Source organism: Merops nubicus, unplaced genomic scaffold, assembly GCF_000691845.1.
Source record: "Merops nubicus isolate BGI_N331 unplaced genomic scaffold, ASM69184v1 scaffold10630, whole genome shotgun sequence".
NCBI lineage: Eukaryota > Metazoa > Chordata > Aves > Coraciiformes > Meropidae > Merops > Merops nubicus.
In genome coordinates, this window is record NW_008580902.1 from 14,491 (window position 1) to 40,418 (window position 25,928).

Genomic DNA, 25,928 nt, shown 5'->3' on the forward strand with positions numbered 1-25,928 from the left:
ATTTTGATGGGCTAACGGCGAGTTTGGGGGTTTCCAGCCATGAACCGCTTCCCTGGACTCTGCAAGGTGTGCTCGGAGCGGAGATACAGGCAGGTCTGTGCCGGGGAACCCGCGCGGCTGCGGCTGGCTGCACGCCTGGGCTGAGCTCCACGCTCTTTGTGGGCTTGCTTTCTGCTGGGGCTCTGCGTGAGCTGCTCCTAGGGCTGATTTGCTGTCATTAGTCAAGGATAATGTTGGGAGTACGAGGAAAGCGTGTTCAGATCTCCAGCCGATCTCTGCCTGCTGCTGCGGTGTGTAAGTGGGGATCGAAGGGGAGCATTCACTTGTGGGCAGCAAGCTGATGGTGAGCACACTGAGCTGGGAGGTGTTGTCTCAATTTCCCACTCGTTACAGCAGGCAGCTAAGTCTGCCAGGCTGCTGCTGTCTCTTTTCAAAATTGTAATAATGTGAATGTATTTGGGAATTAAGAGTTGCATGGAGCTGGTTAAACCGATGGCGACTTGCTTTCTGAGGAGCAGGTTGCTGGGCTCTGCAGAAGTTGGTGTGAGATCTCTTGGACCTGCTCAGGTTGTGATGCCAGGTGCTGGGTTTGCTTGTGCAGATCCCAATCTCATGCACTTCCATAGAGAACTTCCCCCCGTGGTCTGGATTTGGAGCTCTGAGCTCTCACTCAGCTTTTTCTCTGCTCATCTTTCACGTCATGCTAACGCTGTGGTGGGGGATGTTGTATTTTGGGAATTGCTCAAAGAACCAACTTAACTAAAACTGCTAATTCTTGTCAGGGCTGTAGTGACTGTCTCATGCAGGAAAAGCTTTGCATGAGTGACAACTGACAGTGATTTGTGTCCTTGGCCTCCTCAGTTCTCTATTTTGACTCTTTCTTTTGCATATTTTGACAAGGTTACGGGTGGAGTGAGCCTCTGTGGTGCTGGAGTCTCTCACCATCTTGCCAGCCACCTTCCAGCTTATGTCAGGTGCTCCCAGTTCTTAGTTTTGTGCACAGCACCAACAGTAGATGTTCACCACGCGTTGGTGTTGGTGGGAGCTGAGGGAAGGGAACCATCAGCAGCGAGAAGCTGCTGTTTGGTGGCCCAGGGAAAGTGTCTCTGTTGGCAGAGGACAAGAGCCAGCCAGCTCAGGGAGCAGTGGGGGACCTCTCAGAGCAGGGAGAGCTTTGGGCTGGGAAGTGACTGTAGGGTCTCCATGGTGGAGAGGTGCTGGGCTGGCTCCCCAGGTGCTGATGGTGATGCCTCTGCAGGACTTGGGTCCCCTGTGCTCTGTATTTGAGGTGTGAGGCTGGTTTGAAGGTGCAGAGCCACAAGCAGCCTCCTCCCCACTTTGATGTCCAGCAGGCTGTAGGGAGAAAAATGCTCAGTGCAGTGGGACTGGACCTGCTTTTTAATCCTGCCAGGGAAAGGCAGCTTCTCTTCTGGAGCCTGGTTTTAGGCTGAGCAGTCGAGCAGGGACGAGGTGCAGAGAAATGCAAGCTTGCTACGTTGGCCCTTGGAGCAAGGAACCAGTGCCCTCCTTGGCAGCTTCTGCTGAACTTCTTGTCTCTTCTCTGACTGTTCCCAAAATAATATGGGTCAGATGTTGGATGTTTTCTTTTCTTTTCTCTGTCAATAAAACAAGGATCTTAACAAATGTCCTGGGGGATAATCAGCGATTTATAGGAACTGTCACGCTGAGCTGCTGCTGGAAGCCAACATCAAAAAAGAAATATCATTTTATTAATAAGCTCAATGCTTCTTGAACTACGGGGAGAAATGAGCTTAAAACCAACACAGCATCTACCCTCTCCAGACTCAGGGAGAGAAGAGATCCTGCTCCCAGCTGAAGGGGTGATGTGTGCAGAGCCTGCTCCAGCACAGGAGCTGGGAGCAGAGGAGTGCTGCTGTTCCTGCTCCTGTACCCCCCAGCTGGAAGGGAAAGGTTTCAGTGACTTGCTCAGAGGAGCCACGTTAGGAATCGGTGTCAGCCAGGCTGGCATCAGGTTTTCCTTTCTGATGGCTCGTCAGAGCTCTCCTTGCACTGCCACGAGTCACGAGTGGATGCTCATGTGTGCTCACTAAACACTCATTTCATGGCACTCCTGGCTGGTTTTGCATTGCTCTTCAGCTGGGGCTGCAGCAGGGGGGGACCCCTTGCCCGTGGGGCTCAGAGGGACAGTGTCCCCGTGATGGTTCCTTTGGGCTCTGCCTCCTCTAGAGGTGCCTCGTGTCGGCGCTTCCAAGGGCTGTGGGGGTGGAGGGGGTGCTCGCTGACCACCCACAGCAGCTGCTTTCCTGCTTAACAGGGTGACTCGGGTGTCTCTCTCCAGATCAGGATCCCCCGGGGGAGCGACGGGTTTGGCTTCACCATCTGCTGCGACTCCCCGGTCCGCGTGCAGGCGGTGGACTCGGGTAAGAGACCAGTCCCTCTCCTCCCTCCTGCTCTGAATGAATGACTCTGCTCCTGTTTTGCTTCCCGGAGCATGTGGTGATTCAGAAGCTCCCGTGCCTGCCAGGGCTCTGGTTACCTCCAGGAAACCTCACTTACTGAATTCTCTGTTGGCTCTGTTGAGGGAGGTCAGAGGCCACCGGGTTAGCCCCGTGCCACTGTTTTGGCAGTGTGTTGCAGTCATTTTTTGTTCCCTTCTCTCTCCAACCTTAGAGCTAGTTGGGAGATCTATGAAAAAGATCTTGAGGGGGGATGGGTTGTCAAACAGGTATCACAAAAGCCATCATTTGCCTGACTGGATCCCTCAGTGTGGACCTGTGGGATGGACTCGGTGTCTCTGCTGCACACACTGCACCCCAGGAAGCAGAGGGAATTCTCTGCAGTGGCTCTGAGAGCATTTATGACTTGTTCCCAGGTGCTCTGTGTGTACACGTGTGTGTTGGAAGGTGAAGCTCCAGGCTCAGCTGGCCCCAGTTTTTCTGGTGTGGATGCTAGGGGAAATGGACTGGGTTTAGGGGAGTGAGTGGTACAAGCTCCTAGTCCCAGGGCTTCTGCCCCTCATACCCTCAGCTCTCTGTCCAGCAGGTGACTGGCCTTTGTTTCTTCTCTTGTAGGTGGCCCAGCAGAAAAGGCTGGTCTGCAGCAGCTCGACACGGTGCTGCAGCTGAACGAGCAGCCTGTGGAGCACTGGAAATGTGTGGAGCTGGCACACGAAATCCGGTGAGCGTTCACCCACAGCTTCAGTGCCGCCCTCTGCGAGAGGTGGTTTTCAGTGGAGCTGCAGCTTTGGGTGGCTACAGGAAGGGAAAGGCTTTGAGGGATGCAGGAGGCTGGGAAAGGCCCCTCTGGAGTGGAAGAAGAAAGGGTGGGGTGGGCAGGACAGGGGCAGGGGCGTTAGAGGGAGGCAGGAGCGCAGAGCTCCCGGCTGCTGGGACGATGCCACCGGCTCCAGCTCTGACTTGCCCCATGCCATCTCCTCCAGGAACTGTCCCACTGAGATCATCCTGCTGGTCTGGAGGCTGGTCCCTCAGGTGAAGCCGGGGCACGAGGGCATGATCCGCAGATCCTCCTGCAAGTCTGCCTACGACCTCCAGTCCCCTCCCCACAAGCGGGAGAAGAACGGCCCCGAGCAGCGCCGCAGCTGCCACCTGCTGTGCGACGGGAGCGACCGCCTGCTGCTCGACGGCTGGGAGAGGTACACAGAGCTGGGCAAGGGCAGCCAGAACACCATGCCAGCCCTGTCCCGGGGCCACGCCGACCAGAACTACATCATCTTGGCACCTTTGAACCCGGGGAGCCAGGTAGGGCTGAATTCCAGCCCCCCCCCCCACGCTCAAGTTGCTGCACGCGGCTCTTGGCTGTGCTTGCTGGATCTTCTCTTGGGCAGTGCTTCAGCTTTGTGGAGCATCATCTCTACAGGGCTGCTGGAGCACTTGGCATCTTTACAAGCTGGGCATGTGTCCCTTAGGGGAGCTTTCCCTGATTTCCCAAAACATTTACTGCTAGGTGTGTAGCAGGTCATTCACCCCAGCTCTGTTTCCTCTTAGGGCTCACTCAAGGGGCAAGGGTATGGGAGGTGTTTCCACTGCATAGACCACAGCACAAGTCATTACTCTCATCTTCTGCTGGCAATAGAGCAAAAGTGGTTTTTACCTCTCTGGATTGCTTTGGCTTTGCTGGGTTTGGCATGCTAAAATTTGCACTTGGTTCTTGTAAAGTCTCCTCAAGTTGACTGTGTCCCCTCTGGGTTGTGTCTTACAGCTGCTGAGGCCTGTCTATCAGGAGAACAACACTACTGTGGGTAAGTTGCTGCTGTGCTGAAAGCACTGCTCAGAGCACCCAGCAGAGCTAGGCGTGGTCTTTCTAGCACCATTGCACCCTTGTCCTTAGCCCTGCCCTGCTGCAGTGGAGCCCCTCATGTTCTGAGGACAGTGGCAGAATCCTGGGGCTTTTGGGTAGGATCATCTTCCTGCTCTGCATCAAGCACAAAGGCAAGAACCCTGCCCCCAAGCCCATAGGAGAACAGAGCTCTGAGTGTCACTGGATGGTGAGAAGGTCTCCGTGGGAGTGGTGGAAGGGAGGCTGATGAGAAGATGAAGAGTGAAAATGCTACCTGCTGCTCTGGTGTTGGTTCCCCAGATGTGTCTGTAGGCTTGTCTGTGGCATTTGCCTGCTCATGCATGGCAGCATGCTCAGGGAGTGCTAATGCTGTGGCCCTTGCTTTGAGGTTCATTTTATTACTAAGAGGGACAGCGTGGCCATGACTTGCATTTGTACAAGCACTCGTGCAGGTTGCTGTGCCAGATTTGAGCAATACTCAATTCCAGGGCTGCTGCAAGGTCTCTGGCAGTCTCTGGACCAGGTCTCCTCAAAACCCCTTGGAAGCATAAACTTGTTTTGTGCAGCAGGTGTACTGGGGTCTGCCTGGAGAACCAGCCACGGCTGGGCTTGTGGGGTGAGGGCTGTGGCAGGGGACTGCATGAGCCCAGGTCTGTGCAGGAGCATCAGTTGCCTGTATGAGCAACTCATGCATGATTTGGGAACTTTGGGAGCTTTTTTTTGCACCCTGGTCTGTTAGGATGCCCTCGGGATGAGCTGCATGCCCATAGCAGAGCTGACCTCCTAGGCAGGATCTTGCAGGAGTGCCTTGAGCTCAGCAGTCCCTCCCTGGAGCGGGCACAGCCAGCAGCACAACCTCCAGCAAGGACGTGTTGTGCCTGTGAAGGTGGGGCAGCATCCACAGAAGGCAAAGTGTGGGGCTGGCCAAGGGGAGCAGGAGGGAGCAGCGTGGGCATGAGGCCCCCCTGCCTGGGATGCTCCCAGCCCTGGAGCTCAGCAGCCAGAAGAATTTTCCACAGCTCGACTGCAGGGGTTGTTTTGTACCGTGGATAATTGCAGCTCCTTCCTGCTGTTTGTGGAGCCTGTGAAAAGATGAGCTGGACCACAGGGACTTGTTCTTACAGCAGTGTGGGATTTGAAAGACTCTTACCTCCCAGAAGGAATTTTAGTGATTGTTTTCAGTTTATTTAATGTGAAGTCTTCAGAGGGAGGAGTGCAGGAACTAAGCTGAGTGGTGTTGAAGTGTGGAGCTGGCCACCAGTCACCAGGAGCTGTCACAGGAGCTGACACTTCAAGTGGGCTGGATCTGTTTCTGTGCCAGCGTGCAGAAAGCAGGACTTGTGCAGGTGATAAACTCCTCTGATGAAAGGAGGTGATTTAGGGATAAGAGGAAAAGCAGATCCTGAACAGCCCAGACAGATTGTATCTGTCCTGTGTCAGACTCTCTCGTGCTTTGATTTTATCTGGCGGTGCAAACATGAACAAGGGGAAAGGGAAAATGTCAGGATTATTGCCCTTAGGGGTGGAAACAACCTCTGAGGTCACGAGGGGCACCCCCCAGCAAAGGCAGGCTGTTAAAGCAAGCAGTAAACAGCAGGTCTGGACTGTGCACAGAGGTCTGGCTTGGCTGCCCTTTATCTGAAAGCCAGTGTGTTATTTCCTAATGCTTCATGGAATATGTAATGTGGGGTGGGTTTGTGTATTTGCTTTGGACTAGACCTTATCTGCTCTGAGCCATGTTCAGAAGTGTTTTGGCTCGTTTCTGCCTGGGAAGGTTGTGGGTATCCAAAGGCAGAAGCCACTGTGCAGAAAGCTGCTCTGGGGGGAGCAGGGACTCCTGGGGCTGGGTGGCTGGAGGGAGGGATATTGGGGGGATGTCTCTGCTGGGACCCCCCCTCCCCAGTAGCAAGGAGCTGCAGGAAGCTTTGTTCATACATGTTCCTGAGATAGCACTGTGGGGAATGGGCTAATGCTCCAGCTTCTCACCTGGATATGTTAAAATCCAAGGGAGAGGTCTCTGTGCTGCATGTGAGCTGGCTTGGCTCAGCAGCTTCAGGAGAGAGGATATACTTTGATCTTTCAGTGAGGCTTCTTTTGGAGAGGGCATGAGTTTCTGGTTAGAGAGACATTCAGCTCCTGCTGGAGTTGTTGCCTGTGAGTTTTAGGACAGGGCACATGTTGCTGGTGCCCAGCACGACATGGTCTGGGGTTAAGGGCTGCTGGAGAGCATGGACCTGTCCCACCCTCTCTCCCCAGTGGTGTAGGTCCTGCTGCTGTGATGGGAGTTTGTGTCTGTAAGGAGAAATGTGGTATTGGCACCTACACTGAAGTGGCCAAAACTTGACACTGGCATCACCAGAGAATGCCAAGGCCCTTGGAGCTAATGGATTAATGTCATGAATGGGGAATATTTCCCAGCTGCTCCCTGCTGCCCCAGCACATCCAGGAGCACAGCAGCCCCGTGGGCAGCACCTCAGCTGCTTCTCTCTGGGTCTGGTCCCATGTGTTGGTCTCATCCTGACTCCGTGTGATGGATCTGGGGAGGAGGACTCATAGTCACCCACCAAACCACCCATCTCCCAGCAGTCTGGTGCTCTCACCTCCTTGTGTTGGTGCTGAGAAGATGCTGGTTCCTATCCAGGTGAAGCCTCCTCAGAGCACGTCCTGAGCCTCACTCGTGAGGTGCAATGCTGGTAGGAGTGTGCTGGCTGTGCTCAGAGGCATTCCTCTGGGCTGGGAGGAGAGGGCTGAGGAGTCCTGCATAGCAGCAACTGCCTGGCAATAGGGGAAGAGAGGAAATGGATTAAAGTTGCACCAAGGAAGGTTTCTGTTGGATATTAGGAAGAATTTCTTTACTGAAAGGGTAGCGAGACCTTGGACTGGGCTGCCCAGGGAGGTGCTGGAGTCCCCAGCCCTGGAGGGGTCAAAAAACATGTAGATGTGGCACTTGGGGACATGGTTTAATGGTCATGCTGGTGTTGGGTGATGGTTGGACTTGATGATCCTGGAGGTCTTTTCCAACCTTAATGATTCTCTGGAGGAAGGACTCGCCCACACAGCAGCTAGCAGGGAGCAATAATTATCAATAATTATCAATACTGCTTTTAGTCACAGGGCTGTCAGTGATGTTATAGACTCTGGGGCTGCTTTGACATACAACCTAATGTCTCCTGGCCTCTGCTGATGCAGCCTGGTGGGTGTGGAGTGGCCACAGTAGCTGGTGGTGCCTTTTTTGGGCAGGGTTGTAGCTCTGCTCACCCGGCTGAGCTGGGAGGCTGCAGAAGAAGGCTGCTGTGTAGCCCCTCCTCTGAATGAGGCTTTCTGCAAGGAGAGGGGACAGCAAGGAACCCCTCAGGCTGCTCAGAGGTTTTGCAGCACCAAAATGTAATGCTGGAAGGCAGTGGATGGTGCTGTGCCAGCCTGGTGCAGAATGAGGTCATCCTCTATGAACACCCCCCACGTCAGAGCAACCATCCCATCCCTGGGAGCTGTTTGGAAAGGCAGGGGTTGAGCCCAGGCACCTGATGGGGTTTATCTCTTCTGTGCCTCTCTCTGACACCTCTGATTTCAGGATCTTCTGAAAACTCTCATTAACTCACTACCCAGGGCCCTGTGATGGGACATTCCTGCACTTTGCTAACTCCCATGCCCAGAATCCAGAGCAGCCTGGACTTGTGTGGGTAAAAACATCCCAAGCTTTAAATTTCCACTATGGGTTCCCCTCCAGGTTAGTCACAAGTGGTTTTTCCCTCCCTGGAAAGGGAAGGGACATAGTTTGGTGATGCAGACAGGTGGGAACCTCCTTGTGGGTCAGGAATGACCATTTTAAGCCCTGTTTGGGGTTGTTCTGTGTTTATTTCATACTTTCAGTACTGCATGGGGAGCTGTGTGTGACAGTACCCCCACCTCTTCCTGTGAGGTGCTGTACCCATGAATTGTGAGGAAGGCAGACGTGTGGCCTGCAGCTGAGCCAGCTGTGGCTTCCTTGGGTCTTTGTACATCCAGAGATGTGTCTGTGTTGCTGGTGTGATCCAGGGAAGTCCTTGGTCCAGCAAGCAAGCAGCTCCTGACTGAGCAGATGTGTCAAGGGACGTCTCATTTTGCATTAGGAAGAATGAAGTCAGTGCTGTTATTTCATGGATCCCTGGGAAACTCTGAGAGCAGAGTGCTGAACATCCCTGCAGCTCTCAGCTCCTGCTGTTCCCTGGGGCTCTCCGTGCCCTCCTCCAGCAGGAGCTCAGCTGGCAGCAGGAGCTCTCTCCTCATTCTGCCTTTCTTTCTGTTGGCCCAGGAAATGCATGTAAAGGGAAATCACACGTGGGCTCTGGGAGGAAATCCAGGCTGATGAAGACTGTGCAGACGATGAAGAGCTATGGGAACTACCAGAACTGCACCATCGTGAGGCCACACATCCCCCACTCCAGCTATGGCACCTATGTGACCCTGGCTCCCAAGGTGCTGGTGTTCCCTGTCTTTGTCCAGGTAAGTGCAGCTGGATTCCTGGACCTAATGCAGTCAGTGCCCAGCACAGCAGGTTGTACCAGAGCTTGCTGCTCTCAGGGGGACCCAGGCTGCCACGTGAGGTGGATCTGTTCCCCAGCAGTGTACACCACGAGTGCATGATCCCCTGTCATCCTCAGCTCTGCTCTGGGGCTGGCTGCTCTCAGCACAGTGCTGGGTGCTCTCTCAAAGGGAATTGTGTCCTGCCCAAGTGATTCTCTCTTAGAGGTTTTTCCCTTTTCAGCTTTCAAATCTGGTCCTCGAGTGTTTGCTTGAGTCAGGAGAAAGGTGTCCCAGCTTCTGGGCTTCCTCAGCCAGCTTCACATAATTGAAGATCAATATAATTTCTTCCTACAGGTTTTTTGTGCTGTTAATTATAGTGTGCAAACAAAGGTGTTTTAGTTTAGCTGGTGGCCAGCACTAAAATGATGAACAAAGATCCAGAGCAGTAGTGGCTTGACAGAGGATCTTCTTACTTCCCAGTTCCATAAATGATTTTCTTAAAACTGCCCTCAATTTCATGATAGTAGCTCTAAATTCCTCAGTGTCTTCCATTTTGTCTTTTATATAGCCAGAACCCCAGAAAACCTCATCTGATCCTGTGTACTTGGCACTGGTGAGGCTGGGTGCACAGTTTGCCTTTTGATAGGAACACAACTGGCATTTCTGCCTCTTTACTCCCAAAACTCGAGTCCAGGATTGAGTTTGGGGTGTTTGTGCCACTTCAGGAACTGTTTTTTTTGCTTTGCACTGTCTCATACTCCAAGTACCCTCCCATGCCTGCTCAGGAGGACCGTGCTGGGCTGGCTTGGCAGGACTTGTTCTGCAGGCAGGACAGCTGAGCCTGTCCCGTTCTTCTCCAGCATCAAACTGGTGGCTGGGGAGCTGGGTGTGCAGCGTGGCACGAGAAGGGGGCAGCCTCCTTAAAGCTGCTTTAACTTAGAGTGAGAGGAATCCATAAAACCCTGCAGCAAATGCTCCTCCTGAGGGCTGTGAGCAGCCAACCTGCCACTGGTGGCTGTGTTTCCTGCGCGCAGTGCCCGTGCCCAGCCCGGGCTCAGGGCCCAGGGGCTGCTTGTCTTTTTTGGGCTCTGACGTAGGTGTGAGGGTTTTCATCCTGTAGCTGGACTGCAGACTCTCCATCCTTCTGAGCACAGGGTGAGGTGGCTTCTCCCCACATGACTTAGAGCTTAAAGTGAAGAGCGAGTGGGCATGGTGGGCGGAAAGTTTTTCTGGTAAACCACACTTCCAGTGGAAGGTTTGACTGGTTCTTTCTTTTTCTCTTTTTTTTTACTTTTTCCCTTTCAAACAGCCCCTAGATCTTTGCAACCCAGCCCGGACTCTGCTTCTGTCAGAGGAGCTGCTGCTTCATGAGAGCAGAAGCAGGACTATACAGGTGAGATTCTCTCTATGCTGTCTGAGCTTTCTCAATGTGCTCTCAGTCTTGTGTAGCAGATTGAAGAGGGAAATGTTTTATTGGGCAGTGCTTAGATAAATATCATATTTGGGGAAACTTGTAGTCAGTTTACCATGAGATGAATTAAATACCAAAACTCTTCTCTGCTAGAAATCAGCTTTTTTTTTTCTTGGCTCCCTTCCTGCTCACAAAGAATAAACTGTATGCGGCAGATGTGTGCCAGTCACAGCTCAGTGGCTGTGGCCTCCAGCAGACACAGAAAGGAGTTCAAGAGTATTAGAGAACAGACAGAGAACTGGTTACAGGGGTTTTCAGAAATGTAGTTCCTGAAACAGGTCACACGTCTTGTCCAAATTCCTCTCTGTTCTTACTTCAGCTTCTTTTCTGAGAAGTTATCAGAGGGCTGTTAAAAATCTGGGGGAACAACTAAATTTGGGCTACATGCTGAACCTGTGTGTGTGGCAACTTTCAACACCCAAACTGGCAGAGTTTGGACGTGTTGATTACACTGGTTTCACTTGCATCCAACTGCAAATTGGGAATTTGGGACAGAGGAAGCAGCATCTGGGAGAGTCCACTCATGCATTGCTCACTAGTGCTGGAGGAAACTGCTGTTGCTTTTGGGACATTTGCAGATAATCTTACCACTGTGTTGAATAATTTTGGTTTGAATTTAGTTGGAATGAGCAATGTGTCATCTTCACAGAGCCATAAAGGACTTTTTACTTCACTAATTTTAGTTTCTGGGTAACACCAGCAGTAGAATCCCAGAGACACATCATATTGTTGGCCTGTACAAAACAGTACAAGATTGTGTTCTGTTAAGTGACTCCTCTCTCTTTCTGGTTTTCAATGTGTAATTCATCCCTTGCTTTGATTTAAATAACTTTTTTTTTTCTTTTTCTACCCAAGTACATGAAAAATTGCACAATTGATTAGTAAACTTGGCACTGATAGGTAAATAATACTCTTCCCCCCTCTCTCCTGCTGTTCTTTGCTGCTTGGGCTTTTCTGGGTGCCTCCATGAATGAAAATTGGGTGAACCTGTGGCTGTGGAGCACAGTTGTGCTGTGGTGGCTTGGGAGTATGGTGGCCAGCCTGAAGTCAGGAAGCTTCCATCTGAACATGAGGAAAAACTTCTTTCCTGTGAAAGTTCCAGAGCCTGGAGCAGCTGCCCAGAGAGGCTGTGGAGTCTCCTTCTCTGGAGAGATTCCAAACCTGCCTGGATGTGATCCTGGGCACCCTGCTGTGGGTGAGCTGCTGGAGCAGGGGGTTGAGATGATCCCCAGAGGTCCCTTCCAGCCCCACCATGCTGGGATCCTCCTAGGTAGTTTGGAGTTGCTTGCTTTCAGGTGAGACCCAGAGCTCTGTAGTAGCAGCCAAATGTGGAATAATTCTGACTGACTAATGCTGTTTGCAGCCTGGGTGGAGAGTGTGAGTGTGTGGGTGTTCATGTTTAGATGCTGGAGAGCCTCAGGACGAGGACGGGTGGGGATGTGCTGCTCTGTCCCCAGAGGGCCACGTTGGCCATTTCAGACACCCTGCTGGGCTGGGTCCCAAAAAGGATGTCTCAGGGAAAGGACTCTGCTTTTGAAGGATGAACATGAGTCTGGAAAAGGATTTCCCAGCTGGAGCTGCTTCCAGGAAAGGGCAGGATGCTGTAGGCTGGCCAGGAATGTGAGGCAGCATTTGGGAATGATGGTGCCTTGAGGCTGTGTGTAAGCCTGGCAGGGGGGCAAGGCAAGAGCCTGTGACTAACCATGGTGAATAAAACAGCAGCACTGAATGGGAATAAACATGTGGCAGCTTCTGCTTTGGAGGGCAGGAATTATTCCCTTGGTGGGAACTCAGGAGTGGTGCTGAGCCCCGTGTTGCTGGGAGCTGACAGTTGTAGGCAGTGATGCTGGGACATCAGCCAGGGCCCTGGGGAAGACTTCCTCATGTCTGCAGAGTGTCACAGGGTCACAGCAGCTTTGCAGAGCTTCAGGGAATTGGAGCAGGTCTCTGCATGGCCGGAAACTTCCCTTTTCCAGCAGAACAAGGGTGTCTGGTTTGATCCTGGTGGGCTGTGAGATAAAGGAACCTAAACTTCTGAACCCAGCAAGATCTAAAATGACCTGGACACAACGGAGCTTCCCCTTGTAGAGAAGGGATCTGACTTCTCTCTTTGCTGGACTTGAGCTCTCTCCCTCCCCAGCCTTCCCAGCTGCCCATTTCTGACTGATCCTTTATTCCTTACTCTGTGTGGTTTTCCATTTTCCCACTGCTCTTCCCACCCAGCCTCCCTCAAAGCAGAGCACTTTGTGATTCACAGGACTGTTTTCTGTATCTTGTTCTGCCTTGGTTAAGTGGCTCAAGAGAAGAGGTCCAGGTGCAGGGGCTGGAGATGGAGGTCCTGTTTAATTTATTACTTTTTTTTCCTTCCCAAAACCCAGAATCTTTTCCCCTTGCCAGTTTCCATGTCAGTCATTTCATCCCCCTCACTAAGCACACTCTCTCCCCTCTCCTGAAGGAGCCAACCTATCTCTCTGGAGGCTTGCCAGGTTCTGTCCTTTCCCTGACCTTACCTCTGGAGCAATCCTTATTCAGGCCTTAATCACATCCTGTCTAGACTTTGTTTCAATTCCAGCTTTTACGCTCTTCTAAAACCCCTCCAGCCTGCAGAGTGCCAGAGGAACCAGCGTGGTGCAGGTGACTGTGCCCAAGGTGTTGGACACGGGCTTTGTCCTGGCTGATCCATCTCTTAAGTACCTGGAGGTGACTATCCAAAGCTCTGTGGTACCTTCACAGTGTGGGCCACACTCAGCCCCTTCTCAGCTCTCTTTCCAGCCATCCTGGCAGGGGCTGCAGGTCAGGATGCTCCTCCCTTGAGCTCTAAAACCCCTCAGCTCTGCCAGGAGCCTGCAGGACGTGGACTGGCATGTCCAGGTTTCAGGATCTTCTCTGCAGAGCAGGCAGGTTTTCTCTCTCATCCCAAGCAGGAGTTCCTGGCACTGGAACACTGGCTTGGGATGGGGTTGCCACCTCCCAGTTTCAGTGAGTTTTTTGACCAAGACCCTACTCCCTGACACAGATGTTTCAAGACTTTGTTTCCAGCTTTTTCTAGACAGCTTTGTTTGGGTGAGAATAGCAGAAACACCTCCTCCTTCCACCACAAAAGCCCCACTTACTCTGTCCCTTCTTCTTCACTGCCTCTTAATATCTTTCTCTTCCTCTTTTTTTTTTTTTACTCCATTTCCCTATCTGCACAGTCACCACTTCTGTCAGTGCTTGAGGGTAGGTGCATGACCCCTTGAGGTCTTCAGGGCCTGCTCTTCCCTGATGTTCATGGTAGCAGATTATTTGATTCAGGTAAGCTGAAATGAGGTTCAGGGGTGACAGCTTGAAGCCTTCACAGGGATCTCCTCTGGGCAAGTGTAGTGGTGTATCTTCATTGAGGTCTAGCTGAGCTTATGAGTGTATAAATCCTTCCTGAGTGTATAAATCCCTTGCCAACACTTTTGGCAGAAAAAAGTGTGAGGGGGTAAGAGAGGGTAAATGCATTGTGGGCTAAAAGGCTGCTGGGAGGGCCTGGAGAACATTCTCCAAGGATGTAGAATTCCATACTTGTATGGAAGTAAAATTCCAGGGGCAAAGGAGCAGGTCATGCTTAGAGAGTTAGGGCTGTAGCATGGAAAGCAATGACTCTGAGGCTTTAAGGTATCACTGAAGGGTGGTAAAGTTCCCCTGACCTGGGAGGGTCATGGCCAACTCCCAGGTGATGTTCCTGTGAATGTGCATCTACCCCACCTGCAAAGCCTGGACTGCTGCTCTCTTTAGAGCAGGGCTCAGCTCACTGAGATGCTGCTGTACGAGGCTGTGATCACTGGATTAATTTTAATTTTGTTCTCCTATTGCTCTGCTCTGTGTGAAAACTGAGTGAGTGCCAGTGCCAAGCTGTAGCCAACAAAGCTGTGACTTTGAAGCCTGTGATCAAGGGAGCTCTGAACAGAAGCGACTGGGTGATCTCACCCTGGATGTGGGGAGCTGTGTCATTCCTGGTCTAGTGAGTCCAACAGTGATGTCAGCTTCCTAGAGGATGCTGAGAGTTTGGATGGTCTCACAAGCAAGCTACAAGGATAAATTAGGATCTGATAAAATTGAAGGAGATTAAGAAATCCATTTAGCTCAATTGAATGAGTGGGGACACGTGAACTCTGCAGATGCAGCCCTGGCACTGGTGTCACTGAAGCCCCTCTTTGGGGTTGCAGAAGAGGACTGCGTTAGGAAAAGAGGTAACTTGTGAAGCTTGAGTGTGAAGGTGCTGTGGCTGCACGGCTTGGCTTCCGAGCACCTTTTGGGAGTGTTTTGGTTACTCTATTTTGCTTTACAAGGTGTGGTTGTTGCTTCCCCCCTCCTGCAGCAGGGCTCTAACAGGCCCGGCGTCGCTCTCCTGTTCTCATCTTGGGGAATCACACTAACCCACTGCTTTCCACCTCCCCTCCTGCCTTGCATTTCCTCTTGCTTTCATTTAGGAAACCCTTTAAACACACCCCATCCTTCTGTAGCAGCTATCTTCTGTAGTCAGTCAAACCTATCAGCAGAAGAGGCTTTTTTTGCCGTTTGCCCTGGTTCAGAGCACACCCAGATGTCTGGGACATCAGTGTCAGCCTCTCTGAATGTTCATTTTTCCCCAGTAAAATCTATTCACATTCCACTAAAAGGTCTGTGTGACAACTGCCACGTGGCCTTGCTCACACTGGTGGTACCAGAGCTGAGCCTCTGCCTGTCTTCAGAGGAGTCCCTTCCTCATGTCCCTTGTTTTATTTCTGATTTTGGGGTAGGAAATCGGTTTGGGGAGATACACAAAGATACTGTAGCTCCCCAAGGAGCCTGGAGGGTGGGCTCTATGTCTTGCCTGGATGAGTTCAGGTGCTGTGTTCCTTTTCTGTTTGCTCTGTGGCTTTTATGAGCCCTGTGACTTCTTTCCTGGCAGGTACCAGAGCTGTGTGCAAAGGGCTGCTGGAGAGGTGTCACCCCTTGTCGGTGGGGTGGTGGCAACCCTGGGCAGAGCTCCAGATCACTCGTTCCAGGCCTCCCCTCTTGTACCTGCTGGCTGCTGCCTCGGGGTCACCCCTGCTTTGAGTTTCCTGTGCTCAGCCCCGCAGTGGGGGGAGTGCTCAGCCCCACAGGGCCAGTCCTGCCCCCACCTCTGCCAGCAGAGCCCCGCGCCCCGCGGTGCTGGGCTGCTCTGGGCAGGCCCTGGCTGTCTGGGTGGAAAGGAAAGGACACCCTCGTTTTCTTCCCCCCTCTACCAGGAGGAGCAGAGGGGCCTCTGTCAACTGTTCTGTGTGGAGCTGCTCTGAAATTGTCTTCCTGGAAGCAGCATCTAATAGAGATGCTCTTACGTAACCGCACTGGCTGCGCTTTTATCTTCTCCACATCCTGAATTCAATCAGTCCCATCTTCCCATAAAAGCACAATGTTACCTTTCAATATTTTTGATGTGTTTCTGTTTCCATGATTCCCTATTTCAGTCTGCTTGGGTTTGAAATGCTATTTTTTTTTCCCTGCTGATCTTTCCAATCTTTCTTTTTTTCTGTTTTAAACTTCTGTGTGTGTTAGGTCTTCATTTTCTTGCCTCCCTTTCCAGCATGACCACTTGCAGATTGTGCTTTTACCTCCTTCACTTTGCTGAGTTCTCAAAATCCCTGAACGTCCCTTCTTGGAGGCTGAGGGACCTGGGATGGCACCAGACAGGTCCCAGAAAAGTTTCCTTTTGGAACCAGATGAGTGTGGGAGAAAGTTTATAGTGTAGTTTGTACTTCGTTATTCCTTGTGTTAATAATAAGGTCAGAAGTAAGGAAGAGGGTGAATGTGGGCACGAGGCCAACACTGTGTTGAGAGCAGAGGAAGGGATTTTCCAAATAATGCAGAAGAAAAACAGACACTCCCTGGTTTCATTGTCAATTAAAGCTACACCAGCAGCTTTGTGCTTATTAAGAATCCCACAGAAATGAATTTGCACAGCAAGGAGAAATCTTGTGGCCAGGGCTTGTTGTCGATTTCGAAGCCAGATGCTGCTGCCCTGGCATGAGCCTCACCAGCATGTGATGGACTGTTACTGAGCTTGTCCTCCTCCTGGTGCCTGCCCATCAGCTGCTGGGCATGGAGACAAAGGGAGCTGGCAGCACATCCACGGTGACTCAGCCCCTGTCCCGAGCAAAGTCACCTTTCAGATGGGATTTGGGGGTGGCAGCAGTGCCAGCTCCCAGCGAGCCCCTGGCGTGCTGGGTTGTTTGCTGCGGCTGCCAAAGGGTTGCTAGAAGGCCACAAAACCTTTCTTGCTGTTGCTCAGTGTTGCAAAATAGCTTTCCTTTTGCTGTGGGAGGTTTTTGGGAGCATCCCAAGGGGTGGTGAAGAGCAGCTGCGTGCTGTGATGCTGCCTCCTGTGCTGAGAGCCGTGTGTGGTTTGGCAGCATGCAGAAGGTCCAGCACCCAGTGTGCCCACACCATCCACACATCCACTGGCCTGGAAGGTGCCAGGGAGTGGCTGTGCTGAGCTTTGCTGTGTGCCCTCAGCTTCTGCTGGAGAGCAGGACAGGCTCAGATTTCAGCTACTGGCATAGTGATGGCACCAAGCTACTCACCCCCAGTAAGCTTCTGGGTCAGGGATCTCCAGTCCAGTGGAGAAGCTCATTCTTCTTATGGAACCAGAGAATTGCTTTGGTTGGAGAAGACCTTTTAAGATTTTCAAGTCCAACCATTAGCCCCACTGTACCATACTCTACCAAATCCTCCTCTGAGCCATATCCCCAAGCACCTCATCTACAAGGCTTTCAAACCCAAAGGGATGGGGACTCCACCACCTCTAAAGATCACACTGATCTATACTGACTGAACCAGGGACCTCAGGCGAGAGCCAGAAGCAGAACAACATCTACCCTCTGAGCTGTGAGCACTTAGCACTGCTCCAGAGTAGCTCCCAGCTTCTCAGCCACGTGAGCCTCTGCCTGAGCCCGGGGCTGGGCAGACACTTGGTTCAGTGTTTGCTTTCCACCCGTCAGCGTGGTTTAAAGGTGTCAAGTTTGTTCCCTGCAACTGCTCTCATGGGCTCTGCTGCTGTGAAACCCAACCTGTTATTTTCTCAAGGGAAACGAAATGGGGTGTGCAAAGACTGAGGCCAGTGAGAAGCTTCTTTGTGGGGGGGTTCAGGGAGATCACGGCTGCTTTGAGGTTCAGACTCCTACAGCGTGCTGGGATTAGTTGGCAACTTATTCCCTCCTCCTGCTCCTCTGATTTACAACTTATGTAAATGGGAAGTGACAGGAGAGAGCAGAGGGTGTGTTTGTGTGGTGTTAAACTGTTGGGCAGGCCTGTCCCTCTGGTCACGGGGCTCCACAAGCCTTGGTAGGTGGCTGCCAAGCTGGGGGAGCCTCGTCCAAAGCTTGCTGGGAGCACCCCGAGGGGTGCAGCAGCAGTCAGCCCCTTTGGGAAGGGTTGCCTGTGCTGCCTGCTGTGGCTGGTACGTCTCCCCAGGGGAGAGAACCTTTCCAGGACACTGTCTCAGTGCCAAGAGATGAATTCTTTATAGCTTTTTCTTTGCTGCTCTTGTGCTTCCAGGTGACCCTCTTTGTCTACTCTGACCTGCTGCTCTTCACCAAGGAGGATGAGCCTGGGCGCTGCAACGTGCTGAGGAACCCCCTCTACCTGCAGAGTGTCAAGCTCCAGGAGGGTGAGTGTCTGCAGCAGCACCTGGAGACATTTGGGGCATTTTCTGGGCTGCTAGCTATAATGGTTTCTGGCCAGCAGAAGGATAGCACCCCACTAGCCCATTGCTTCCAGTATGTGACAGTACCATCCAACTGGTGCTGCCAGATCGTCCTTCCTTGGGGTGCAGGGCCAGCACAACCCTTCCCATCCTGCTTTAACCCAGTCCCCAGAGTCCATCTGCTGGGACACCTCAGGGGCACTCGGGGAGCACAGCTCTCCAGGGCTCTCTGGGTGCATTTCTCAGGGATTTTGGGCTGGCCTTCCCCAGGGTCTTGCTGTGCTGTGCTGTTCCCCTTGCTGGTGTGACAGCGGGGGCTTGCTGAGGCTGAGAAAGGGAAGTCTTGAGGTTTCCCCCGTGGTGCCTGGAGAGGCTGCAGAGGTTGTCTCCAAGGGAGCCTGGCTGAGCCCTCCTGACCTTTACTCTGCTGCTTCTCTCTTCAGCCGCCCACGGTTCTCCCCACACACACCCCCTTGGGGAAGGGTGAGAGGAGAAAAGAGCAAACCCTGACCTTGGTGCCAGGCTGTGGACCATGCCCTTACTCTCTTCACTTTGGCTGGGCTTTCATGTCCAGCTGAGGGCTCAGGGAGAACTTCCAGGGCAGGAGAATGGCTGGAAATCAGTTAATTCAAGTTGAAATGCCTAGGCTGTATAAAAGATGGCCTTTAGCTACTCGGGGTCAAAAGAGGAACAACTGAATTGCTCTACCACATCCTATTTGCTGTGGTGGAGCCACTTCTTGGCCCTGTGCCCAGCCTCACCTTGTTTTGTCTTTGGTGCAGTCACTTTTGGGGTATGGGTTGGTGCCACAGCTCCTCCTCGAGCCCAGGCAGTGAGTGTTGCTGCACTGGGACCCCAACGTGGGAAATTGTCATTAGATATAAGGAAATACTTTTTAATGGTGAGATTGGTCAAATATTAAGTTGCCCAGAGAGGCTGTGGAATCTCCATCCCTGGAGGTGTTCAGGACCCACCTGGGCATGGCCCTGAGTGCCCTGATCTGGTGCTGTGGGCAGGGGCTTGGACTGGAGCCCACCAGAGAGGCCCCTTCCAGCCCAGAGGACTCTATAACTGTATGAGCTGACACATTTATGCAGTCCTGTGGCCCTGACCAAAAGGGATTAATCCAGATCTGGGCTGCTTCTCCAAAGGGATCATTTTCTAGATGAATTTTGCCACTTCCCATGACTTTCCCCAGCCCAGCTGTGAGCTCTGTGGGTGAACTGCATCTCCCCACGTGCCCCGTGCTGTTGTGAACCTCAGAACATCTGCAATGCTGTGGTGGACATCTCAGGCTGCCTGCCAGTTGTTATTCCCCATTTTCAACAACATCTCTGCTCCTGGATTAATTCCCTGACCCATTTGGTGGGGGCAGAAACACAGTGAGGGAGACAGGGCACCACGGCATGACTATTTAGAGAAGTCATTGAAGCTTCCCTGGGGTTTGTTGAGTTTGTTCTTGGCACTGCTTCTTTCTAAGAAGCAAGACAAAAGAAATTGTTCTTTGTTGAAGCCCTTGTTGGTCAGTGTCTGCTCCTGGAGTGAGGGTGCTGGGTGCCCCTGGTTGCTCTTGAAGGCTGTTGGACAACCCTGCTCTTGTTGAACCCTTGAAGAAATCATCTTCTCTGATTTCCCTGCTCCATGCACGGGGGTCTGGCTGCAGCTCTGCCCTGGGACCTCAGGCAGAGAGCTTGCATTTTGTGAGTGTTTTTTTGCCCCTCACTTCCTTGTTGCAGTAACAGCTTGGCTGGGTCACATCTGGAACAGCTCAGCAAGCCTCTCCCAAGGGGCTGTTTGCCTCAGCAGCACCCACTGGGCACCCGGCAGGGTGGGTTTGCAGGCAGCTCACCCCCTGCTCTGGGCAGGGCTGCTCCAGAACGAAAAGATAGCTGTCCCTTTTGGCAGGGATTTTCTGTTGCTCTCCTAACTAACTGAATGGCCCATGAATAGGAACAGGCGTATTGCTGAGCACAACAATTGAGACATCTCCGGTACACTGAGGACCATTGTGATGTTTCCTGTTTCTGCTGCTCCCCGCGCTGGGCGAAAGCAAATCAGCCTAATCTGCTTTACAATGCTCTGTCTTCCTGCTTTAGAAGGAGAGCACGGCTGATGAGCAGCACAGCAGCCAAGGCCTCCAGCCTGACAGGGCTGGCTTCCTCACTAGATACTGTGGGAATTTCCACGCCAAGCCCAGCGCCTCGCTGGGATCCTGCCCCCCCTGGGTGGTGGATGTGCTGGGCTTTGGGACAGAGAGGAGTGCTCCTGTTTCACAGCTGGGATGAGGAGACCCATCCTCAGCCAGGATCCTGCCAACAAGGGCTTTTCACATGTTGCTTGGCTGTCCCCAGTGTCCCAAGTGACTGTGTTGTACAGCAGATAGCTCCAAGGCAGAGGCCAGAGTGTGATTTATGGGGTTTGTGGCCTGCTGTGGCTTCATGGCTTCTTGTGGATGCCCCTCCCTGGAGGTGTTCAAGCCCAGGCTGGATGAGGCCTTGAGCAGCCTGGTCTAGTTGAGAGGTGTCCCCGCCCGTGGCCAGGGGAAAAAAAAATTTGGATGAGATGATCTCTAGGGTCCCTTCCAACCTCAGCCATTCTCTGATTCTCCCTGCTCCCCTAAGGGTGCTGGGAAGCACCCAGGGCTTGCACCCTGCCATACCTCCCCAAGGACACGTGCCACAGAGGGTGACAAGCTCCTCCCCTCTTGGTGGTCAGGTTTGGAGGTGCACAACAGCCTTGCTCTCACCCTGCAGCACCCTGCCCCGGGGGCTCCTCGCTGGGTGCCAGACACAGTCCTGTCCTCACTCAAGCAGACCTGAGGAGCTGGGACCTGTCCTTGCTCAGCAGAGCTGAGGAGCTGGGGACCTGTCCTTGCTCAGCAGAGCTGAGGAGCTGGGGACCTGTCCTTGCTCAGCAGAGCTGAGGAGCTGGGACCTGTCCTTGCTCAGCAGAGCTGAGGAGCTGGGGACCTGTCCTTGCTCAGCAGAGCTGAGGAGCTGGGGACCTGTCCCCTGAGCTGTGCAAGGGGGCTGTGGAGAGGAGCAGATCCATCCTCTCTCTCTTCCCATCTTCTAGACCCCACGCCCAGCAGGCACCACCCAAGCCCTGTGAGCAGTGGCTGCTCTCCTTGGGTTGCCTGGGGCAGTGGGCAGAGCTGGGGCTGAGAGCTGCAGCCCTGCTGGGAGCTGGGAGGAGATGTGTCCCCACCAGACTCACACCCTCCTCTCACTCTGCTGAGTGCAGCAGCCCATTCAAGTTACTCTGAAAGACAAGCCAGTTCCCATCACGACACATCAGGAAGAAACTGAGAGGTCCTGAAGTGAGATTTTCTTTCTCCTGTGTGTTTCCTGGTAGTGTTTCACTGAGTTTGATGGAGAGGCTGCACTGTTCAGCTGTCCAAAAAGGCCCAGAGGTAGTGCTGTGTGGGGGTTAGCCTGGGCTGCTGGCTGCCACCTCCCCAGCACCACGTCCTGCCTCTCCCTGGTCTTTCGTGGCCTCTGATCTGTGCTGCAGGAGATGTGCTGAGCACCAGGTACTGGTAGAAATTGGTATTTAGGCAGTTCCTCAGCCTAGGCTGGCTCCCTGCTTTGTGTGTCCTGGAGGCACTGGGCTGCTTGGCCACGTGTAGCAGTGAGCTCTGAGGGACCAGGGACAGGAGCTGCTGGCTGTGGAGGTGGCTAATGCCAAGATTTGTAGCTCGAGAGAGGAATTTGGGAGGGAACTTAATTCTGATGGTTTAGGGCTTTGTTTGGATCACTTGTTCACCTTGCAGAAGGAATAAACAGAGGCCTAAGGGAAGTGGAGTCATTCCTGGGGCTGTTACACTCTGATGTCCCCTTTCTTTGTTGTGGGAGCGTGTCTCTAGAGGGTGAGTTGTTCCTTGCATCAGGCAGGAAAGCTTGGTTAAAGTGGCTGGGACATGCTGGTCTTCTGCAGCCTCCTTTGCAAGGCAGGCTGGAGAGCTTTGGTCGTGGTGCAGGGAGGAGCAGAGAGCCTGGCTGAGAAGGTGGGATGTTTCTTGTACCACTGACCACTTGGGAAGCAGAAACAGCATAAAGGGATGGTGGGCTCATGGTGTGCCAGCAGCAGGCTCAGATCCTGACTCCAAACCCTCCCTGGAGGGGAAAAGCATGGGCTGAGGGGCTTTGGCTTCCTGAGGAAAATGCTCCCAGGACGGTCCTGCTGGGAGCTGTGGAAGAAGGTGCTGGGAGAGCTGGGGCATTGCTGTGGAGAGCTGGAGCCTTTGGCTGGCAGCCTCCTGCAGCCTGCCCAGGAGGGAAGCTGGCAGCACAGGCTGGGCTGTGGTGCCCAAGGGCAGCTGGAAGAGACTTCCAGGAAATGGCTCCAGCCCACTGCTCTCTTCATGGGTTTTGCACTGCCCGTGGCCTGACTGCAGGCATGGAGTCCCTCGGTGGATCACAGCCCTTTGACATTTGGGCTGCTGCCTGCTGCAGGGTTGCTCTCCTCAGGGAACAGGGTGTTTCACTGCTGCCCAGAGCCCGTTCCCATGGGCAGCACAGCTCGGGCTGTTGAGATGAAGCAGAGCTGGTGCTGACAGGGCTCTGGGCAGGCTCTGCAGCCCTGCCCGGGCTGTGGCTCTGCTCTCATGGCAGAGATAATGTCATTAGAAGGGTTGGGAGAGCTGCAGCCTGGCAGTGCTGCATGCTGCCAGGGGCAAAGCTGGTGAGGGGGAGTGAGCTGCCTCCAGGAGATGGGATGTCCTGCTTCAGAGCTGAGGTGACACTGTCCTGCAGCAGCTTCGTGTCCTCCTGAGAGGCTGATGTATGCCAGGAGCTGGCTTCCCTTGGGGCTGGGCACGCTCTGGTCTCACCAGCAGGGATCAAAGACGAGGGGAAATCTTCAGGAACGCCTTTTTGTTGGGGACAGGCAAGGCTAGGCCTGCAGGAAGCAGCCTGGCGGAGCAGCCAGAGCTAGCACATCCCCTGGGATGGCTGGCAGGAAGGTGAGGGGCCACGCTGGGATGCTCTGTGATTTAGCAAGCTGAGGATCACAGCGTTGGCCATTGCATTTTCTCCAGCACCATCTCTTCTCCTGAAGGTGTGGAAGGGCAAATCCCTTGGCCAGGTCTTCCGACCTGGTGCTGGTGGGAGCTTGGGGAGTTTGCCCTCAGCTCAGCAGGGCAGGAGGAACTCCCCCCACCTCCTGTCAGCCACCTCCCATTGCCTGGGGGTTTGGCTCCATCCCCTTGGCAAGGCACCAACCCCAGGCACTGCCACTGCTGGAGGCTGGGACAGACAGCACCAGACAGAGCTACCACCAGCCTTACTGAGGGCATTAGGGCAAGAAGCTGGGCGTGAGCAAGGGCAGAGGAACAGGAGCTGCTCTGGCTTGTCCTGGGAGCCAAGTGACCCCAGAGGTAAGGTGGGAGAGGCCAGACCCTGTGTGTGGGAAGGAGTCGGGCTGCAGGTCGGGCAGAGGAGCCTGCACGTGGCCTCTGCATGAAACAAACCCTCTGCCAAGAGGACAGGGCTGGAGGAGAAGCCACGCTGGCCCTGCAGATGCAGCATACATCACTCCAGCTCACAGCCTGGCACTGGGGGGGACAACAATGAACATTCAGTGCCCGCTGTCTCACAGCCAGGGCCTCTGCCAGTGGCTCCGCTCGGCAGAGACGCAGCTTCTGCCTCCAGTGCTGATCCTTTTTTCCTTCTTTCCAGGTTCAGAAGATCGGAAGTTCTGCATCCTTTACCTTGCAGAGGTGAGTGTTGCTGTTCTGATCTCAGCTCTGATCCTCTGCTGGGGTGAGGATGCCTTGAACTGCCTTGTAACTAACTTGCCAGAGGTCTGGGAAGGAACCGTAACAACCGTGCCCAGAATATGTCAGTCAGGAGCTGCTAAAGGGAGTCTGCAGACAGGGAGACAGCACTGAGAGAGGTTTGCTTTTCCCCTTCCCTGGCCTGCATGAGGTGGATCTTCCTCCTTAGCATCTCACTTTCATTTTCTCTTGGGATTCTTTCACCCCGGGGCAGATTTCCTTGCCAACTGTGTTGTCTTTATTTCTTAAGCATCTTGTTTTTCTTGTTTTCAAGCACCCAGGTTTGAAGCCTTTAAATAAAATCAGGAAGCACAAGCTAAAAGGCATATAATCATAAAATAAAAAAAAGTATGTGGCTGGTATGTGGCTAAGTGCTCTAACCAGATTTGGGATCACTCAGGCATTGACACTGTCACATTTGGGTCATGAAGCAGCCAAGGAGACTGCAGAATTGGTTCCCAGTGACCAGTCCTATCTTATCATTGAAATTTGAGGATTTTTTTTTATTTTCTTTTTCAAGTGATTTTACTGTCTTCCTGGTTTCAAGGCCTTGTATTTTCAGGGCTGGAAATTTGGATCTGGGCAAGGTTCCCCAGGGTGCAGAGGAGAAAGGCAAACATTGCTCAGCAGCTCTGTGGAATAATAAGCTATTGTGAAAGTTGGATGAAAAGGTTCAGAATGAAAGTTGTTCACCTTGGGTGGCTGGGATGTGGGCCAAGGCACGACTCGCTGCGTAACCATGGGCTGAGGGGTTCTCTCTTGCTTTTCCCTCCTGTTCCTTCCTTGTCTCCTCTCTGTTCTTCCTGGGGTGGCAGAGGGGAGCTGCCTCCTCAGGGTTTGCTCAGTTGTGTGTCCTGGTGGAAGGTCAGGCCTTTGTGGTGTCTCCTCACCCAGCTCCCCCTCTGCCTGACTCGCAGGGGCTGTGGTGGGAGGCTCAGAGGGAGCCTGGCAGCAGCATGAGGCATTCCCCCATCTTCTCATTCCTCTGGAAAAATACATTCAGAGCCTGATTGATTAGCTTAGAAGCTTTGGGCCCCTAAGTAGAAGTGGCTGAAAGAGAGCTGGCTGCGTTTCAGGAGATCTTGAGAGGTGAAGACTCATCTTTGTCAAGATGTAAGGAAGCTCTTGGCTTTCTCCTGAGGGGCTGGAGTGGCTCCCACAGCTCTTGTGGTGGGGATCCCTGACATCCGTGGGGGCTGGAGTGTGGTGGTTGTGTAGAAAATGTGACACACTGGCTTTCCTGCATGCACACCCACCCCCAGAGGACAGCAGGACTGAGCTGTCTACACTGCAGGATTCTGCAGCCCCCTCTTGTTCCTCCTGTCTGCACAGGGTATTTTGGAGCAAGTCCCAAGCAGAGCAGGAGCTTCCCAACCCACAGCCACCAGCAGGTCTGCCCCATGCCCCAGGAGGAGCTGCTCACACCCAGCTCTGTGCCAGCCCATGGCTCCCAGGTGGCCCCTTGCTGGGCAGGACATCCCCCGTGTCCTCCCAGACCCCAGGGGGTTACTTTGAGCCTGGTGTGCCCTGAGCTGGACAGTGAGGCTGGTGTGAGATCCTGCCTGTGGGGAGGTGACTCTGCAGCTGGTTTAGCTGGGTCAGAGGGGAAAAATGGCTTTTTTTTCTGTGTGTACATAGCACAGGTAGAAACAGCCAGCTGCAGGGTGAAGCTTCCAGCTGTAGAGCTCACCAGAGTGCCCAGCAAGGGGCAGGTTTGGCTCAGGAGGAGAAGCTGAGGCACAGGGAAGGGTCTGTGAGTCAGCAGTGAGCCAGGGCAGGCTGGTGCCCCCCTGACTTCCCCGTGGCTGCTCTTCTGGGAAACGATGACCTGCAAGTCACAACCTCAGGGCCATGGGGAGTGGGGTGACCAAGCTGCTTAAAGCACCAGAGCAGAAACTTCTCACTTTGTCAGTGTGGGGGTGGTGGGGCTCAGTGTGCTGTCCTCACTGGAGGAAGACCTCAGGCAAACAGAGAAGGCTCTTCTTGAATGGTGGGATGCTGTCCTGGGAGCCAGCCTGGGAGTATTTAAGCCTCTCCTTCCTGCAGGGAAGCTAAGAAGAGAGTCACCGTCAGGTCATCTGTCTTTTCTTCTTTGCATTTGCTTTTTAGGACCACAGCTTTAGTTGCAGGGTTAGGGGGTGTCACTGGGGGGTTTAAGTCTTGGCAGCCTGTGGGAGGGAGGGGATGCTTCCCCTCAAAAGCATTCC

At 53.3% G+C, this 25,928-nt stretch overlaps 1 protein-coding gene across 1 annotated transcript in view; it reads left to right on the forward strand.

The window, feature by feature from the left end:
• The window catches only part of LOC103777914 (regulator of G-protein signaling 3-like), a gene marked incomplete at its 5' end in the record, with an annotated part of 49,531 nt that overhangs the window by 9,496 nt on the left and 14,107 nt on the right, over positions 1 to 25,928 (forward strand). The window contains 9 exons of the mRNA XM_008945516.1: positions 2,297 to 2,402; positions 3,054 to 3,159; positions 3,422 to 3,740; positions 4,201 to 4,236; positions 6,578 to 6,587; positions 8,570 to 8,760; positions 10,091 to 10,174; positions 17,798 to 17,915; positions 23,624 to 23,664. Of these exons, the coding sequence (XP_008943764.1) occupies positions 2,297 to 2,402; positions 3,054 to 3,159; positions 3,422 to 3,740; positions 4,201 to 4,236; positions 6,578 to 6,587; positions 8,570 to 8,760; positions 10,091 to 10,174; positions 17,798 to 17,915; positions 23,624 to 23,664 (1,011 nt within the window). The remainder of the gene's footprint in view (positions 1 to 2,296; positions 2,403 to 3,053; positions 3,160 to 3,421; positions 3,741 to 4,200; positions 4,237 to 6,577; positions 6,588 to 8,569; positions 8,761 to 10,090; positions 10,175 to 17,797; positions 17,916 to 23,623; positions 23,665 to 25,928) is intronic.